This window comes from Punica granatum, chromosome 1 (genome assembly GCF_007655135.1).
Source record: "Punica granatum isolate Tunisia-2019 chromosome 1, ASM765513v2, whole genome shotgun sequence".
Lineage (NCBI taxonomy): Eukaryota > Viridiplantae > Streptophyta > Magnoliopsida > Myrtales > Lythraceae > Punica > Punica granatum.
The window spans coordinates 52,108,292-52,125,921 of NC_045127.1; the positions used below are offsets into that span (position 1 = coordinate 52,108,292).

The 17,630-nt window shown below is 39.5% G+C and overlaps 2 protein-coding genes across 2 annotated transcripts; both read left to right on the forward strand.

The window, feature by feature from the left end:
* Window positions 1-355: 355 nt before the first annotated feature.
* LOC116192097 (protein SUPPRESSOR OF QUENCHING 1, chloroplastic) lies at window positions 356-8,851 on the forward strand. Its single transcript, XM_031520532.1, has 28 exons — window positions 356-946; window positions 1,545-1,645; window positions 1,726-1,782; window positions 1,861-1,955; window positions 2,188-2,287; window positions 2,550-2,608; window positions 2,766-2,890; window positions 3,101-3,227; window positions 3,749-3,836; window positions 3,970-4,048; window positions 4,199-4,259; window positions 4,341-4,416; window positions 4,668-4,778; window positions 4,919-5,014; window positions 5,395-5,517; window positions 5,633-5,830; window positions 5,976-6,080; window positions 6,170-6,234; window positions 6,308-6,401; window positions 6,525-6,682; window positions 6,787-6,836; window positions 6,935-7,056; window positions 7,188-7,295; window positions 7,459-7,551; window positions 7,708-7,744; window positions 7,833-8,080; window positions 8,175-8,324; window positions 8,482-8,851. Exons 1-28 carry the CDS (start codon window positions 586-588, stop codon window positions 8,668-8,670), a joined length of 3,276 nt encoding a protein of 1,091 aa, XP_031376392.1. The 5' UTR covers window positions 356-585; the 3' UTR covers window positions 8,671-8,851.
* Window positions 8,852-16,091: 7,240 nt separating this feature from the next.
* On the forward strand, window positions 16,092-17,315 carry LOC116193273 (transcription factor bHLH149). The gene is made up of 2 exons (XM_031522091.1): window positions 16,092-16,286; window positions 16,449-17,315. The coding sequence occupies exon 2, from the start codon at window positions 16,504-16,506 to the stop codon at window positions 17,119-17,121; it is 618 nt and encodes a 205-aa protein (XP_031377951.1). The 5' UTR covers window positions 16,092-16,286; window positions 16,449-16,503; the 3' UTR covers window positions 17,122-17,315.
* Window positions 17,316-17,630: the final 315 nt, after the last annotated feature.

The following is a 17,630-nucleotide window of genomic DNA, read 5'->3' on the forward strand; positions in this document are numbered from 1 at the left end:
ACCCGAGGCTCGATTGTTTGAAGGTTGTATGCAATACAGGAGAAAAAGATGTCCTGATAAGTCGGTATTGGCACGGGATTGATGAGTGTGATCTTATGAATACGAGACGGTCACACGGGCATTTAACATGTCTGAGACTCTTGAGCCCTCAAGCCTCTGGAAGTTGAGTAATAACTGTAACAGCCGTTAGGGTCTGAGCCGTGTCCCGCCACCTTTCCCGCTGACCACCAAACCTAGGCCATGGCCGCGGTCAAAGAAGACATCTTACAAACAAAAAAAAAAAGAGTTTTTTTTTTTTTTTCCTTTTATGAGGTTTCACTGTCCATTTTCTTCGTCGGGGACTACCTCCTTCATCCGATGATTTTGAGGAGGAGAAACGGAATGGCCCGCAAGTAGATAATGCAGACGGTTCTTCTTCAACGCCTCACCATTAAATTAATCCTCCACCACTCAAAAAAAAAAAACAAATTTGTCGGAAAATTTCTCTACCCACAAAGCGGAGAGCGCGCCTTCGAGTTCAGAGACATGCTTGGTGATTAACTCTGCTTCTTGCCTCCCCCAGTCAGCTGCAGAGAAAGGAAAACCATGAAACTCCTTTCCCCTCCATCTTCCTTGGCGCGCACCTCCAACTCCGTCTTACTGTTTTCGTCCAGCCGAAAACTGCCAAGACCCAGCTCGGGGAAGGTTCGGGTCTTCCACTGGAAGCCCAAAGGTGTCGTCTTGGCAAGGAGAATGGTGGTGAGGGCGTGCGCCACAAAGGTGGAAGAGAAGCCCCCGGAAGGGACCTCCTCTACGGGCAAGTGGGGGAAGGTGTCTGCCGTGCTGTTCGACATGGACGGAGTGCTATGCAACAGCGAGGAGCCATCGCGAATGGCGGGAGTTGATCTTTTTGCTGAGATGGGCGTCCAAGTGACAGTCGAGGATTTTGTGCCGTTCATGGGTACAGGTATTGATTCGAGCACAATCCCATTTTCTAGAGACACTGGCAAAATTTAGCAGCTTGGACTTTCTTCTATGAGTGTTGACTGAACTTCAGGTGAAGTTCTTCTCACTATTGGCATAATCCTGTTTCGGGCACTTAAGATTGAGCTTGCGAAAACTCGAGGACAGAACATCTTTCTGGCCCGGAAGTTGCCATACTTGCTTGATGCACTATCTAGTCTATTAGGATGGCATGCTACCGATGTGTATCAAGTTCATTTGCCGAAGCTTTCCTGCTGTTGAAATCTCTCATTGGCTCTAAACTTCAACGTCAGAATGTGGGTAGACAGCTTGAAAAAGCAGAAAGATTCCTGATAAATGGAAAGAAGGCCTGCTTGGATCGAACCCAAAATCCAGCGGATGCCATCTTAGATGACCGATTGGTCTGTAAGAAAGGAAGTTTCTTGCTTATCAAGCAACCGCTGTATAATTTAACTGTCTTTCTTAGTTTTTCTTTAGCATCATTTTCTCTGATAAGTTTCGTCGTGATGGGCTATGAGACTGCATAATGCGTAGAGTCTCTCGAACATTAATCTGAGGACATTCTCATCACATAACACTAGGTGAAGCAAATTTCTTAGGGGGTGTGGCTAAGGTTAAAGGGGTTGAGGGATTTGATCCAGAGGCAGCGAAGAAGAGGTTCTTTGAGATATATCTGGATAAGGTACTCCTCCATATATGCAAGTGTGTTCAGTTGAAGTTGTGCAATGAGCTTATTTGGAGCTATGTTCTGATTCTGTGCAGTATGCGAAACCAAATTCTGGAATTGGATTCCCAGGTGCCCTCGAACTCATTACTCAGGTTTGCAATCCAATGAACGCTAGTCAAGCGATAATAAAAAACCTTTATTCGCATAATCTGATTCAGGTTTCTGTACAGTGTAAAAGCAAAGGCCTGAAAGTTGCTGTTGCCTCTAGTGCTGACCGTATCAAGGTCGATGCAAATTTAGCTGCTGCAGGCTTACCATTGTCATTGTGAGTTGTTCTTACTTTATACTATTAATGAAGAATGACTTCTCAATTAAGAGCATTAGGGAATATATATTTTTATATATGACAAGTAGCATGGGGGATATTGATTCATTTAGAGCAAAGTTATCCTATGTGATCAGGAGGATTTGCAAGCTATTTCCATATTACTAGAAACAAAGTAGGGCCTTTTCGAAATTAAAATTATTTCTTATCCTATATTATTTCTTTATTTCAGGTTTGATGCAATTGTGTCAGCAGATGCTTTTGAGAATTTGAAGCCTGCTCCAGACATATTTCTAGCTGCTTCAAGGATCTTGGATGTGCCCACAGATGAGGTATATAGTGCATTGCATTATCAGTTCTAATTGGGTCAAGTAGTGAAAATCATACCTTACTATCTTCAAGATTAAATTCTGTCGTATCTACTTGGATATCTCTCTGCACTACAGAAGGCTATAGTTAATTTAAAATATTGTTCTATGCTGGTGAGGTTTACTACATCCCCTCTTATATCAGAGGTCGAATTTCCTCAATACCGTTACACTTCTTAGGAAAAAAAATTGGCTAAAATTGGAAACCAATGCTGTCGTATTACAGTGTATTGTCATTGAAGATGCATTGGCTGGACTTCAGGCTGCCCAAGCAGCCAGTATGAGGTGAGCTTATGCTTGGAATTGATCGTAGTGATTTATAGCACATCAAGCTTTCTCTTGCCATCTTATTTTGCATCTTTTTTATTGTCCGGCATTCCCTCTTGCTTAATTGAATATATAGTATCGGTTTTATGCTTAACTGCTATTCTGCTTTATGCAGATGTATAGTTGTAACTACTACATTGGCAGCAGAGACTCTAGAAGCGGCTGGCCCATCTCTAATCAGAAAAGAAATAGGAAGTGTTTCCCTTGAGGATATTCTCACTGGAGGTTCTGGCAGTCTTAGTATGTAGCCTCAAGAATATGCTGCAATTTTCTTGTACTCGGTGAACTGAGATGGTGTGATGGTGTAACAAACTACTGATTAATAAAACCTATTTGGTTATGATGAAAATTCTTGTTACTCTGAAAACTCTTGTTAAAAGCTTATTGTTACCAGTGGTAGTGATTAAGGGTATTAGCTGCCCAACAGTCTAATAATGCTAATCGCTGCAGATGAGAAGACAAATGGATCTCACAGTTCACAGGCCCATATGGGGACCTCATCAGAAGAGGAGAGAAGAGACAGTTTGTCAGTCGAGGATAAATATGCTAACAACGGGAATATTCCTTCAACTTTGGGGTAAGCCTGAGTTTGTATCTTCTCTGTTCTAGTCATCCAGCATGTAATGCTCCTCAATTCTCGTGGCTTACATTTACACTGGACCCCTATCAGGGTTTAATTATGTGACCACTATGAGGATTGAATTATGTGTCAAACATCATCGTTTGATTTAATTTGCTTTAATTTTCCTAGTGAAAATGGGCTGAGTTATAGCTGATGGTACCCATTTCAAAGTCAAGTGATGGTGGGAAATGATGAATTGTAAATTGTGAAGGCCAAGGCAAATAAGAAAATCATGCCTTCATTTTTTAGAAATCCACCTTGTCTGAGATTTCGCCAATATCCATGGAGATTATCCAATCCACCTTGTTATATCTCTCTAGTGAAATAAGCCGACATTCTAAAACTTCTGATAACTTGCATGTCCAACATATCTGGAATGGTGGTTTATCATTCCTTTTTTCCCCCCTTCTTTTTGTAACTTTACCGGTGCCTTAATTAACAAATTTAGCATGAGGTCGGAGATAATCTGTGGACAGGTTGCAGGGTTCTAGGCGAGATTTATTGAGATATGGAAGTCTGGGTGTAGCTATCTCCTGTCTCCTATTTGCAGTCTCAAATTGGAAGGTACAGTTTTCACATGAAAATGCTTTGCACTATTAACAGTTGTCTACATTTCACTTCATGTGACTTCAAGTACAATTTACTTCTCTTTTAGCAAATTCATACTTTCTGATTCATATGTAGCTATGATATGTAGGCAATGCAGTATGCATCCCCTAAAGCAATTTGGAATTTGCTATTTGGAGTCAATCGCCCATTTTTTGGACAAGATCAAGGTACCTCTCCTGTTTAGTTTGATTTCGCACTCAATATTTTGATTTCCTTCTATAATATTATCTTCGTTATTATTTACTATTTATGACAAATCACATATAATTCTCATGTATCAAGAACGAATTTCCCATTTCTCTTTTTCATTTGTATAGGTCAATATCAAGATGCAAGAGTCCAACAATTTGTGAATTATATATCAGACCTTGAAATAAAGTGAGATTCACGTGTCTCTCAATTAGTTCTCTCATATATGCATTACTAGTATATTTGTGTGTAATATTCTCTATGCGAAAGGGGAGCTGCTCCTGTCGTGCCAGAATTTCCATCGAAGCTTGATTGGCTTAATTCAGTCCCTCTTCAGTTTAGAAGGGTAACTATCTGTGCACCTCCTTAATCGTTTTTATGCTTTAGTCTTGCTAAGATCTCTGCTCGTAACAATTGTTCTTTAAAATATAGATCAATACAGTGAGTATCAATAAAATGTCAGAAATCCTGTTGTTGCTTAAACTAAGAGCTAATGGCTTATTTTCTCTTATTGTTAACATAACTCAGAATTTTAACTTGGAAATTTGGAATGTTTGACAAGTTTTGCCTCTTGCATCTGCTTCTCTTGTCATATAGGATTTGAAAGGAAAAGTGGTGATTTTGGATTTTTGGACCTATTGCTGCATAAATTGCATGCACGTGTTACCGGATCTGGAATTCTTGGAGAAAAAATACAAAGATATGCCGGTAAACTCTCCCCTTCTGAAGCATCTTAATATAGTGTCTCGGAGACGTGCTAAAACTTGCTTAGAGAGAGAGAGAGCAATTATCTATAGCATTCATTAGTGTAACGTTTTGCATTTATTTACATGTTATTATCTGTGCAGTTTGCTGTGGTGGGGGTTCATTCTGCAAAGTTCGATAATGAGAAAGATTCAGAAGCAATTCGCAATGCAGTGTTACGCTATGGCATCACCCATCCTGTAAGTTGATTGCTTAGAAAGAAATATCAGTGTTGCGTATGCGAGTTCGTTTAATATCTTTACTCTCCTGTCAAAAACATTCTTTTCTGAATTGTAGATTTTTATCGTGGCGGACCAGTGAGGTCTGGATCAATAATAAACGTAAACTACTATGACTTGATTGTGATAGGATTTCTGTTGGCTCGGAAAAAGGAAAACCATGTAATACAAAATTGATACCAAAAAAAGAAAAAAAGAAAAAAGAAAAAAAAAGGACTTTAATACTATGATCTTGATGACAAGCTTTACCCCTCTTATCCCAACACTTCTGTGCATCTCATTCTATCATGTTACTAAGTTTTGACAACTTTGAGTTGATGATTGACTTCGTGTTTATTCAGGTTGTGAATGATGGAGATATGTATCTGTGGCGGGAATTGGGAGTAAATTCATGGCCTACATTTGCTGTTGTTGGGCCAAATGGTAAGCTCCTGGCACAGCTAGCTGGAGAAGGGCGCCGAAAGGTATTAATTGTCCATTATCTTTCTGCGGTGGCATACTTTCATTTTACTGGCTTGCAAGTGATAATCATGCTCTAGTGGATTTTTGACAAATACTAAGTGCATTTTTTTCATTCAGGATCTTGACGATTTAGTTGAAGCAGCTCTGATCTACTATGGTGGAAAGAAGCTCCTAGATAACTCACCATTACCACTGAGCTTGGAGAAAGATAACGATCCTCGCTTATCTATATCCCCTCTGAAATTCCCAGGAAAGTTGGCAATTGATGTTCTCAACAGTCGGCTTTTCATCTCAGACAGTAACCATAACCGCATAGTACTCTCTCTCTCTCTCTCTCTCTCTCTCTCTCTCTCCTCCCCCCCCCCCCCCCTCCCCCCCCCCCCCCCCCCCTCTCTCTCTCTCTAAGGCATTGCTCTGAAGTGGGCAACCTTATCAAAAGTCTAATGATCTTATATTTCAGGTGGTAACGGATTTAGCTGGGAATTTTATTGTCCAAATTGGGAGCACTGGAGAGGAGGGCCTAAGTGATGGTTCCTTTGATGAAGCCACTTTCAATCGCCCTCAAGTAAGGTTCTTAGTGGCATCTTAGCTTGCCTGTGAATTCACCTTGTGATACACCAATCCGCAAATTAAGTGGATTGCATGCTTATTCAGGGGTTAGCTTACAATCCGAAGAAAAACATTCTTTATGTTGCAGACACCGAGAATCACGCTTTAAGGTAAGATATAGTGAAACAGCCCAAGCCTCTCATCCTCACAGTTATTTTATACTGTTTTTTTCCATTATTGCAGGGAAATTGATTTCGTTAACGAAACAGTGAGAACTCTCGCTGGAAATGGAAAGAAAGGGTCAGATTATGAGGGTGGAGGCAAAGGAAAGAATCAGGTAAGTTCTAAAGTACAGCCCTTGAGTTATGTACGTACCTATACATGCATGGAACAGTGACTGAGCCAAATATCTTTCATTTAGTATGAAATATATGCTTTTGAACTCTGACAAATTATGCAGCTGCTCAATTCTCCTTGGGACGTATGCTTTGAGCCGGTGAATGAGAAGGTTTACATTGCAATGGCCGGTCAACATCAGATCTGGGAGCACGACACAGTAGACGGAGTTACTAAAGCTTTTAGTGGCAACGGCTACGAGAGGAACTTAAATGGGTCAAGGTATTATAAGAAGTGAACTCAACAAACTCTTAAGAATTGATTATGTTGTTTACAAAATGTTATACCTACACTAAAAGCTTTTCCTTTCCTGGCAATTGATTTAGCCCTTCAAACACTGCATTTGCACAACCTTCAGGGATATCATTGTCGCCAGGTAATATGATTTACGAGGCTAATCGACTGTTCTTGTTATTTTGACCTCTACCTCATGGTTATTAGACCACAACAGTGATTGGTTGCTCCAATATGTAGATTATAAAGAGGCCTACATAGCAGACAGTGAGAGTAGCTCAATCCGGGCAGTTGATCTGAAATCGGGAGGGTCAAGGTTACTTGCAGGTGGTGATCCAGTCTTCTCTGAAAACCTGTTCAGGGTAAGTTACTTTGACCTGCTGAACAAATGATCTAGTTATGCGTCAATATGTGGTTGCCTTTGTTTTGAATGACAGCTGATTTCTTATAATCATCACTCTTCATTTTGGAACAATGACCATAAATCTTGCAGTTTGGAGATCATGATGGAATAGGGTCTGATGTGCTCCTTCAACATCCTTTGGGAGTCTTATATGCAAAGGATGGTCAGATTTACATAGCAGATAGTTACAATCATAAGGTATGCGGTGGCCATAATTTGTTTCCCAAGCCAGAATCGATTTGAAATTTTATGTTCCTGAATGAAATTGAATATTGGGAATCTGACTTTTGGGATACTTGCTTCCTGCAATGAGTCTTCAGGAACTAAAGGGGTTTGAAAATTTCCGCTTTCATTGTTTCAGATCAAGAAATTAGATCCATCAAGTAAACGAGTCACAACAATAGCTGGGACAGGGAAAGCAGGTTTTCGGGATGGAACACCACTCTCTGCTCAGGTAAAAAAAAAGCTTACCTACCTCCGATTGCTATCACTAATCATGCCATATCCAGCTGTAATAATTGCTCGGATTCAATTCATTAAGTCTACGATTGTTAAGTGGGAATTACTTAATTTCAGACAAATGCTTACTGGCATTCTTGTTTATCTGCAGCTTTCAGAGCCAGCAGGGATTGTTGAAGGAGAAAATGGTGATGGTCTTAAAACAGTAATCTGCCCTCGAATTTGAAATTGGAAAGCAACGTCATACGACTTAAGAAAGTCCGTTTCATTGTGCAGGGAGACTGTACATTGCTGATACAAACAACAGCCTGATCAGGTATCTCAATCTAAACAAACAAGGAGCTGAACTTCTTACTCTCGAGCTGAAAGGAGTGAAGCCTCCTATGGCAAAACCGAAAACTTTGAGACGGCTCAGGAGTCGAGTCTCCACTGACTCACTGACTGTTAAGGTTGACGGCATTTCATCCAATGAAGGAAACCTCCGTCTGCAGATCTCATTGCCCGAAGGGTACCATTTCTCGAAGGTGATTCGAACGTTTTAACACTTACTTTTTTAGCAACCTCTCGGAAAAGCCCTTTGCTATAATGTAATGACATAAATTTGCCCAACAATTTCAGGAAGCTCGAAGTAAGTTCGCCGTCGACACAGAGCCAGAAGGTGCAGTATCGATTGATCCCTTGGATGGAGAACTTGACCCACAAGGATCTTCAGTTCTTCATTTTAAGAAGGCCTCCCCTTTGGCTTCAACGGGACGAGTATTTTGCAAGGTACACTTTGGTCATTGTATACTCGAAAATTCGGCCCAAATTCTCTTTTAATGGGTCATCGAGGTCACCTTGTGCAGTTCACCCGTGAACCACAGAGGTTATTCAAATCTTCGGATCAATTGGCAGTTTCGGACTAACTGGTTAATTTATCTTGCAGATTTACTACTGCAAGGAAGACGAGGTCTGTTTATACCAGGCTGTGGCTTTCGAGGTCCCATTTCAGGAGGCAGTTGACGACTCTAACACTGCAGATAAAGTTATAGCCTATACCGTGAAGCCGAGATCTTCCCCGAGCAGCTTCCAACTACCCGATTCCCGCCAACCACATTTGGAGGATACCATATGATATCGAAAAGTTACATCTTAGATTTCTCCTCCTTTGTTCACTTGATATACCATCACATGACTTGTATACATGAAAGGGGGTAATTCCATAAATTGGTCCAAAAAGAAATTATTACGACGTAATTAGAACTGAATATGAAATTAATTCTTTGTTAACAAATATATAATCGTCATTATCATCATCATTATAATTATTGTTTTTAAGATAAGCAATGGATCAAATTGATTGCTTGAGAAAGCGGAACGCCCGTGCGGCCTTCCTTTTATTTGTTCGATTCAACAGAAAAATGATTACTATTGATCAGTCAATTGCCTTGTTTTAGACACACTAATTTAATTTGATTTGATTTTATGCAAAAAGAACATATCAATGATCGGTCCCCTGCACAAGAAGCAAGGCCATATATCCTAATTAAAAAACATAATTAGTATTATTAAATTGGTTGGACAAGCTGTAAATTCAACTAATAAATATTGATTGGTGGGTTTAGGAGGATATATTATTAGTGAAAAACATTTTAAAAGCCTTTTGTCGTACCCAATTCCAATGCTTATCCAATTGCAATGCATGCCTACATTAATTTCAATGCTTTTGGTATGAGTAGCAATTTTAACCCCTAGAAATAGAGAAGAGGTCGGACTTTGATCATTTGCCTTTGCTTGTTCTATTTTGCTTTTCTAGATCAATGGTGTGGTCCGGTCACGTGGTTGGCCGTCTACCTCATGTTCAAGACATGTGCGTACGAAGTTATTGCTATCCGACTTGTCGCTCGATACCATGAAATCCACGTAACATCTTAGGTGCTTAGGTAAATGATATCTCCATCGATATGGATCAATTTTGGGTTTTTAAAATCATTTACTTAATTGACTCCGCTTCAAAGCCGATGAACTCGCTTGTCATATTTATAAAATGGTTACTTAATTCTATCGATCTTATCCTCGATGTGTCTATGCTATGCACGGTTCATGTTGTAAAAACCTCGAGATTCGTGGGGCACATAGTTGTCAAAGTCCAATCCGTACTCGTTATAAAATATCTTGACATAACGCCGGCATCTTATGGGTTAGAAGTTAGAACCATCACCATTTCATCACCGTACAATAATTTATATTAGATGATTTCTATGTCTATATCTACATTTATATAATATATGAAAGGGGATGATTCACGACAATGGGTCGAAAGCATCAAAAGGCATCTAATTATAAATTCAAACACCCATGTGGGAGGAAGAAAATTGCACTAACTTGTTTGTATTATTTTAAAGGATAGTTGATGATAATTATGTGTCTTTGCTATTATTAATTTAATAATCACGAGAGACCTAAATTTGTTTGACTTTTGCAAGTGATCCGCTAATGTGGCTAATTGGTCAATCGATTAATTTAACCAGAAAACTGGCAAGCACGATAAACACTCTTCCTGATTTCATGATATGAATATTACTTAGAGAAAACTAATTGACGATCGAGATTATTGTTGGACAATCAGACTTATTACAGATTGAATTCCCATGTACTTCCCATCTATTAATTATGTATGAAATGAAATAGTCTTTATTTGTGGATTGATATTTCACTAACAGTATATTAAGCTGCAGATGAAATATATGAGGAAATTTTTGTATATTTATCCATAGGAATTTGACTTTATTGATCTGGCAAGATCATTATGCGTTACTTGGGTCAATCAGATGATTGTCCAAAAAGGGTAACCAACAAGGACAAAGCCATCCAGAGGTAAATAACAGATTTGGTTTGACCAAGAATAGCTTTTTTAAAAAATTCATGAACACGATTCGCGTTCATGATAATTATTATCTAAGTTGGTTTTTAAAATATAGTCCAAGGAAACACACTGCTTTATTACACGTAATATATTTAATTATGCATGCACAGTTAAATATATGAATAGTTTGTACATAGATAGTTGTTTTTGTTTCAGTCTAAAATGACTTGAAACACCACGAACAATAAATTTGAGACAACAAAAAACTATAAGATCATATTGATCGTGAAGAATGCAGTTTTCATGCAGTTTGTATTTCTATATACACGAGAGACGTGATTTCTTCGCATGCATCATTCGAATGCTCTGTGGAAAAAATATATATATATTAAAATTGTCATAAATTGAAAAATTAGAATGTCTTTTTTACAATTCAGACATTTTAATTATGGAAAAATTACACTAAGAGTCCTATAAGTTTGCTATTCAGACAATTTTAGTCCTATGAGTTTTATGCGCAGTAAATAAGTCCTATATATTAGGTTAGTAAGGCAATTTTAATTCATTCCGTGACTGATCATTAACCATTGTTGATGTAGACACTAACGTCATTAATTTTATCCACGTGTCAATTTGTGATTAGCTAAAAAGGAATATCCCATCCCGTCAAGGATTGGGGGGCCTTGCTGGAGGTGAGAGGTGGCCGAAAAGGACCCCCACCCTAGATAGGGTCTCCCCCCTCCCTCCCTTTGTTTTCGAATAGAGGTAGGGAGGGGGAGACCCAAGGTGAGGGGTGGACAGAAGGGCCCCCCACCCCCCAGTTGAGTCTCCCCATACTTCCCTCCCGCGACCTCGCCGGAGGTGAGGGATGGCCGAAAGGGGTTCTTAACTCTTGGTAGCTCGTTTGAGACTGGAGTTTTCTTCTTCTTTTAATTTTTTTTAAAAAAAATTATGCTCACGTTAGTATCGGTTAACGGTTAGTCACAGAATGGACTAAAATTGCCTTATGAACTTAACATATATGACTGATTTGCCGTGCATCAAACTTATAGGATTAAAATTGGCGCAATAGCAAACTTATAGGAGTTGCAGTGTCATTTTTTCCATTTAATTATGGGGTAATTACACTGGTGGTCCAAAAAGTTTCACTAATGTATCAAGTTGGTCCAAAAAATTTTTTTTGCTACTTGATAGTGCAAAATGTTTCAAAGTTGTAATATGACAGTACAAACCGTTATCTCGCCATTGACATGGGTGGACCTTTAAGTTAATTAAATAAATATTTTGTACCATTATGTTACATCTGTAAAACATTTTGGACCATTAAGTGATAATTTCAAAAGAGTTTGAACAATCCTATAACGTTCCACGAACTCTTAAAAACATATCAGAGCCACGTGTCAGCCACGTCAGCTTCACTTGACGGTGTCAATGGTGAGATAACGGTTTGTACTATTATGTTACACTTTTGAAACATTTTGTACCATCAAGTAGCAAAAAAAAAATTTCAGACCAACTTGATACATTAGTGAAACTTTTTGGACCACCAGTGTAATTACCCTTTTAATTATATATAATATACTATTTCTTGTTGGAGGGTTGGGCTGGGTGATGAAAGAATCGAGGAATGGGGTCTAAGTGGTTCACATTGACATAATATAATATAAGGTCTGACATTTGGAATTATTATATATATAAAAGGATAATTGTCCGTGAACCCCGTGGATATATGTGTATTGGACATAGATGAACATTGTCTCTAGAGAGGAGACAAAGCCCTCTGGCCCTGTCCTTGTCCATTGCATAATTAGCATGGGCCTTCCTATGTGCATATATATATTTTTTTTTTCACTTTTATTAATCTATTAGTTTACAATATCTAACAGCAAAAGTATATGTTTACCAGCTGAATTCCCCAAATTAATTTTACAGATGTGTTGCTTCTGCAGATAAACTACATATATATATATTGACTGAGCAACATGTCTCCTTAGTAATTACATCTGTTATTATTGAATATCTGACTCTGTGCATGTCGGACTCGTCAAATTGCTCAATTTTTAACTCATATATATATATAACTCATATATATATGTATCTATCAAGATCACAATAGATCTGCAGATGGTAATTCTGCTGCCTTGATTAAATTACACCATTAATTTCTCATCCTCAAAGGAAAGTTCTCACTTATAATTGTTATATAGTTCTTCCTTTTTTATTTTGTTCTTTTCTTCGAGTGGAATTGCATTAATGCAATTCGAGCAAGAGAGATGCGATGCGAGCAAAGCACGTGATAATTAAAATGGTGAATGGACCGTGAACAAGGTCAATTGATCAACTCAATTCGAGCAAGAGAGATGCGAGCAAAGTACATAAAACTCGCATCTTTACCCAGGCAAGTACTTATAGTTACTAAATGCCGATGAAATACACACCAAATAGCACTTCAGAATCTCGAATTTACTAACCTATACTATGATGCCTAGATATAAACATAAAATAATTTGCTCATATATATATGGAAAACTGAATAAACGGTCATACTTTCAGAGTCGGCCTATCTCAAGAAATACATAAAAAAAAATCTATTTAAGAAATTGGATATTCACAAGGCTTAAAAGGGAAAAGAAAAACGAAAGGCAAGGAAAACTAGAAAGATGTTGAAAATGAGATCATTTCTTGTAGACATATGTGTGTGTGTGTGTGTGTGTAATGCATGCATGCATGTATGCATAGGTTGATTAACACAAATTAAGGGAGAATGTCGAAAGGGAGAAAATGAAATGAGAGGAATGATAAAGAAGAGGAAGACAACTTAAAGACGGTGTTAGAATAGAATTGGGGTTGAAATGAAATAGCATTGTGCAATGTGGATGAAACCTGTCCACACTGAGAAGGGCCACAACAGTCCAAAAGCCTCCCCCACATACAAAACAAAATAAAGGCCAATGTGATTGGAAGTGCCATGAAGCAGCCAGTTGCATTCCCTCGTCCTCTTCTTCTACCTTTTTTTCTTTTCTTTTCTTTTTTCTTCTCTTTATGAATAATAATTTCAATTTTAATTTTTGGTTTTCCTACCCTTTTAGTATTATTTTTATTAGGACATCACCCACTAATGATTGTCCACAAAAATACAAAACTCTTAAGGACCCCACTCAACACCAATTGGTGGAAGCCAACATCTCCCTTTCAACCAATAACCCACTTCCACATCGTCTATCTACTAACATTTAGGAGATGGCCAACATTACATTTTTTTTTTGTTGAATTAAAGACTAGATTGGGTTATTGACGAGCTGTGGCTGTCACAACTATGAAAATCTAACCGTCATGGAATGTTCATTTCGTCATAACTCGCTCAGACTTTAGCCCAACTTGGTTATCGCAGTCTCACCAACACACTAGTGGATTAAGTCCAAGGCCTACTGGATCAAGTATTATGGGCGGGCCACCGTCATTTTATAATACACTCACATAGTAGCGAGCTCTACGTTCTCAGTGAGGTTCAAACTCGTAATGTTCAAGTGGAGCGCTTGGAATTTAACCACTAAATCACCGTGCTAGTGGTTATGGTCAACATTACATAAACATGCATGTTTCCATGCCCCAAGGATTAAAATTTCCCCATTTTCTCAACATTTTTTTATTTATTTTCTAAGATATATCTTGTCCAATAAAAATTGAGACATAAATTATTTTTATGTTGTGGTACAAGATACAAAGAATGGTTCAAACTAGTACATATTTAAATATGGCAGACTTAATTACATATTCATTTATTTATATATATAGATGAAAAGGATGTATAATATCCTCGAATGTTAAATAATTATTCGGGTGATTTATGGATTTTAATAACAATAATTAATTTATAAAGAACGCCATTCCGGCCTTGCAAGACACGATAAGGGAAAGAAAAACACATGGAGGGACTGTTGTCATGATAGTGTTATTTGCAAGTCTTGCGGACTCATTCGGCTATTCATATATAATTTGATGCTTATGTGTGCCTAAAAGGTGTTTTTGAATATACATTTTCTTTTCCATCCAAGGCCGACGGTGAGTCTCCTCGCTGTTTCTTGACCATATAGAGGATCATAAACCAATCTAGAGAGAGGATTAACCCGGATTTCTTGTAAATGAATTACATATAAATAGCCTGTTTGGATCAGAATTAATCGAGTGTAAAATTTAGGACATCTTGACTACCCTTTGGGCAGGAGGGATGGAAATCTATCATGAAGTAGGGAACTTACCATCCGAGACAAATAATTATTTGCGTTTACTTGACCTCAAAGATCTAAATAGTGCAGGTAATATCATTAAACGAAAATAATTACTCCAAAAAAAAAAAAGAAAAAAATAAGGGGGGATGGAAGGTCAACAAATGCGGCCAAACCAACCATTATATGGTTGATTTGATGATTAATTAACTAGAAAATGAAGGGGCCTAGCTAATAATAACTGGAAGAGAAGGATTTTAATTATTTGGTGCGGTTAATGTTGTTGCAATGATAATAATGGCCGTCACTTGGCAGGTGAGACAGATGTCCTGCATTTAACACGTCCTAGGAAATTATGAAACCTCATCCACAATGTGCCAATTTTGCAAGGCCGTCCCTCACCATTATTCTAACATGCAATGCAATAAAAGAAATGCCGAAGACGACGGTCCGCGCTTAGCACATTCGTTAATGAATCTCTTCGCATAACTCTTTGTCCAGTGTAACGTGAGAGGATCAACAATGTAGAAGTTACATCCTCAAGGGGCTTGGACCATGTACGATGACCATGATCACCCGGCTAAGCTTAATCTCATGGAGAAGAAGTTCTTCACATGAAGTATTAGCTGTAATTAATTAACAAGATCAATTCTTCAAATAAAAAAAAAATCTGCCATCTGCAACTCGATCAATATCTTTCAAAAATTTTTGGCCAAATATCGAGATGTTGTACTTAAGAATTCGTTTATTTGAATGGTTGTTATGCTAACAGGAGATGAAAATGGTGCGTCCAAAATCAAATGGGGGACAAATTAAAGGTGTGAAAAGTGGAATATAATATACACGAACAAATTAAAGTTGGGGTATTAATTACGTGGAAATAAAGGGAAAGTCAAGTAAAGGGTTATGCTATGCCTTCATTAACGATTACTCTATTTGGGCCAACTCCTCACCTCACTTTTTCTTGGCATAATAACATCCCATCTAATAATAATAATAATAATAATTCTAATTATATATAGGATTACTTATGATCACAAGGCCAAGATGAATAAGAACCATCCTTCGGCTGACAACCCTTATTTGATCCAACCAATCTAACTTGGAAGCCGTTAATTATCCATCTCAACGTTACCAATACGTCTCTCTATAAATGCTTATCATACAAAGGAAACGAAACGTATCTCTTGAGTGATGGGTTTTTTTTTTCAAGTAACGTGGAACTGAATGCCATGCTTATGGGACAAGAAGATTGAAATGAATCGTCGAAAGAAACACACAGTGAGCTTATAATATACGGTACAGATTAAATTAATATACGCATCCGCAGACGTATTTTTTCGCGTATGAAGATGGGTTACCGTATACTTCGGGCACATTTGGGGGGGAACGTGGGCGCAGGAAAAAGAATTGGAGCCAAACGGCAGAAGCCAATAAATGTGATTAAGGTGAGACCGCGTTGTTGTTTCAATTCCCCTCCCCTCCCCTCCCCTCCCCTCCCGTGATCTATTCATTGTTCATCATCGTCGCTCCCTCTCTCTCTCTCTCTCTCTCTCTCTCTATCGAAACACCTGCTTCTGCTCTGTTCGGAGAAAAAGCTTCATAAATCCTCGCCGAGTCTCTTCTCCTTCCTGTGCGTCCGTCTCCTCTTCCGGCAAGGTATGGCAAGCAAGCTCTTCTGGTTGGTTGATTGATTGATTATCGACTTCTATGCAGTTGCAAGCATGCATGGAGCATGAAATTCGATCATCGATGGATGAGTGTTTCAATCTGGTTCGGTTAATTTCTCCAATCTTAAAGCTGCTTCGTCCGTTTATGCAGCGCGGTGCAGTCGAGTTCGTCGTGCACAGAGGCCTGAGGGAGTGATTTGATTTCTATGGACTCGTACGCCTCCTTTCGTGAATCCGATCCTGATACGTCGCTCGAGTCCGGTAGGAAGAAGCGGAGGAAAATCGAGGCGGAGTCGCAGAGTTCCGAATACGGAAGAACCGATGTCAAATGGAGATCGGAATCGGCGCAGCGGATCTACTCAGTCAAGCTCGTCGAGGCTCTCCAGCGGGCCAGCCAGAGCGCTGCCCCCGCAACTTCCAGGTCAACCGGCGGCCGCACTGTCCGGGACCTGGCCAACCGGGTCCTGGCGATGGCGGCCAGGGGGAGGACGCGGTGGAGCCGCGCGATTCTAGCGAGCCGGCTCAGGCTCCGCAGGCTCAGGAAGGTTAGGAAGCCGAGCGGCTCCTGTAGCAGGCCGAGGAAGCCCCTGCCGGCCCCTTCCGAAGACCGGAAGAGGCGGTTGCCGGCGGTGGAGAAGAGAGTCAAGGTACTGAGCCGGTTGGTCCCCGGCTGCAAGGGGATACCGGTGACGAACCTCCTAGAGGAAGCCGGCGACTATATCGCGGCTCTGGAGATGCAGGTCCGGGCCATGACCGCGCTAACCGAGCTCCTCTCCGGCTCGCACAGTGATCGGCTCGGCTCGAGCACTCCAAGCCCCGCATAAAGCTAGCTAGCCGCGGCTTAATCCGCCAGGTTGTTATTACTTCCTTTCTTTCGTTCTTTTTTTTCTTCTTTTATTAATTTTTAACTTTGTTTTTATGATATTATTATATTCATCAATGTATTTTATTGTGTACATGACCCGACCAGTTCTCCCACTAGCCATCCGTATATGAACCTTCCAATCTCTTGCAATTCTTTCCCTTTAGTATGGTCCATTATTGATAAGCATGCCACCTAATTCGGTCACCTCCGACCACGGCTCCAAAAGGGAACCACCAGCCCAAGCGAGCGAGCCTAGGAGTCGTCGTATTTTTCTTTCTAGGAACGACTCCTTATGGATGGAATCGAACAGCACATCAATAATTCTCAGATTTTGCAGATTACGAACAGCCGAAGCTCCTGCGAACTGTTGTAGAAATGCGTAGCTGTAGGTGACAGTATAAGTAATGGGGGGGGGGGGGGGGGGGGCGCAATAAATTTGTTAGGCCTTAATTGCCTGTAAGCATCATG

Bases quoted from the DNA above. Each gene is read 5' to 3' on its own strand.
- LOC116193273 (XM_031522091.1), top strand. From the start codon at position 16,504: ATGGACTCGTACGCCTCCTTTCGTGAATCCGATCCTGATACGTCGCTC.
- LOC116192097 (XM_031520532.1), top strand. From the start codon at position 586: ATGAAACTCCTTTCCCCTCCATCTTCCTTGGCGCGCACCTCCAACTCC. The intron at 947-1,544 runs GTATTGATTCGA...ACATAACACTAG, and splicing joins TGTGCCGTTCATGGGTACAG to GTGAAGCAAATTTCTTAGGG. The intron at 4,779-4,918 runs GTAAACTCTCCC...TTATCTGTGCAG, and splicing joins AAAAATACAAAGATATGCCG to TTTGCTGTGGTGGGGGTTCA.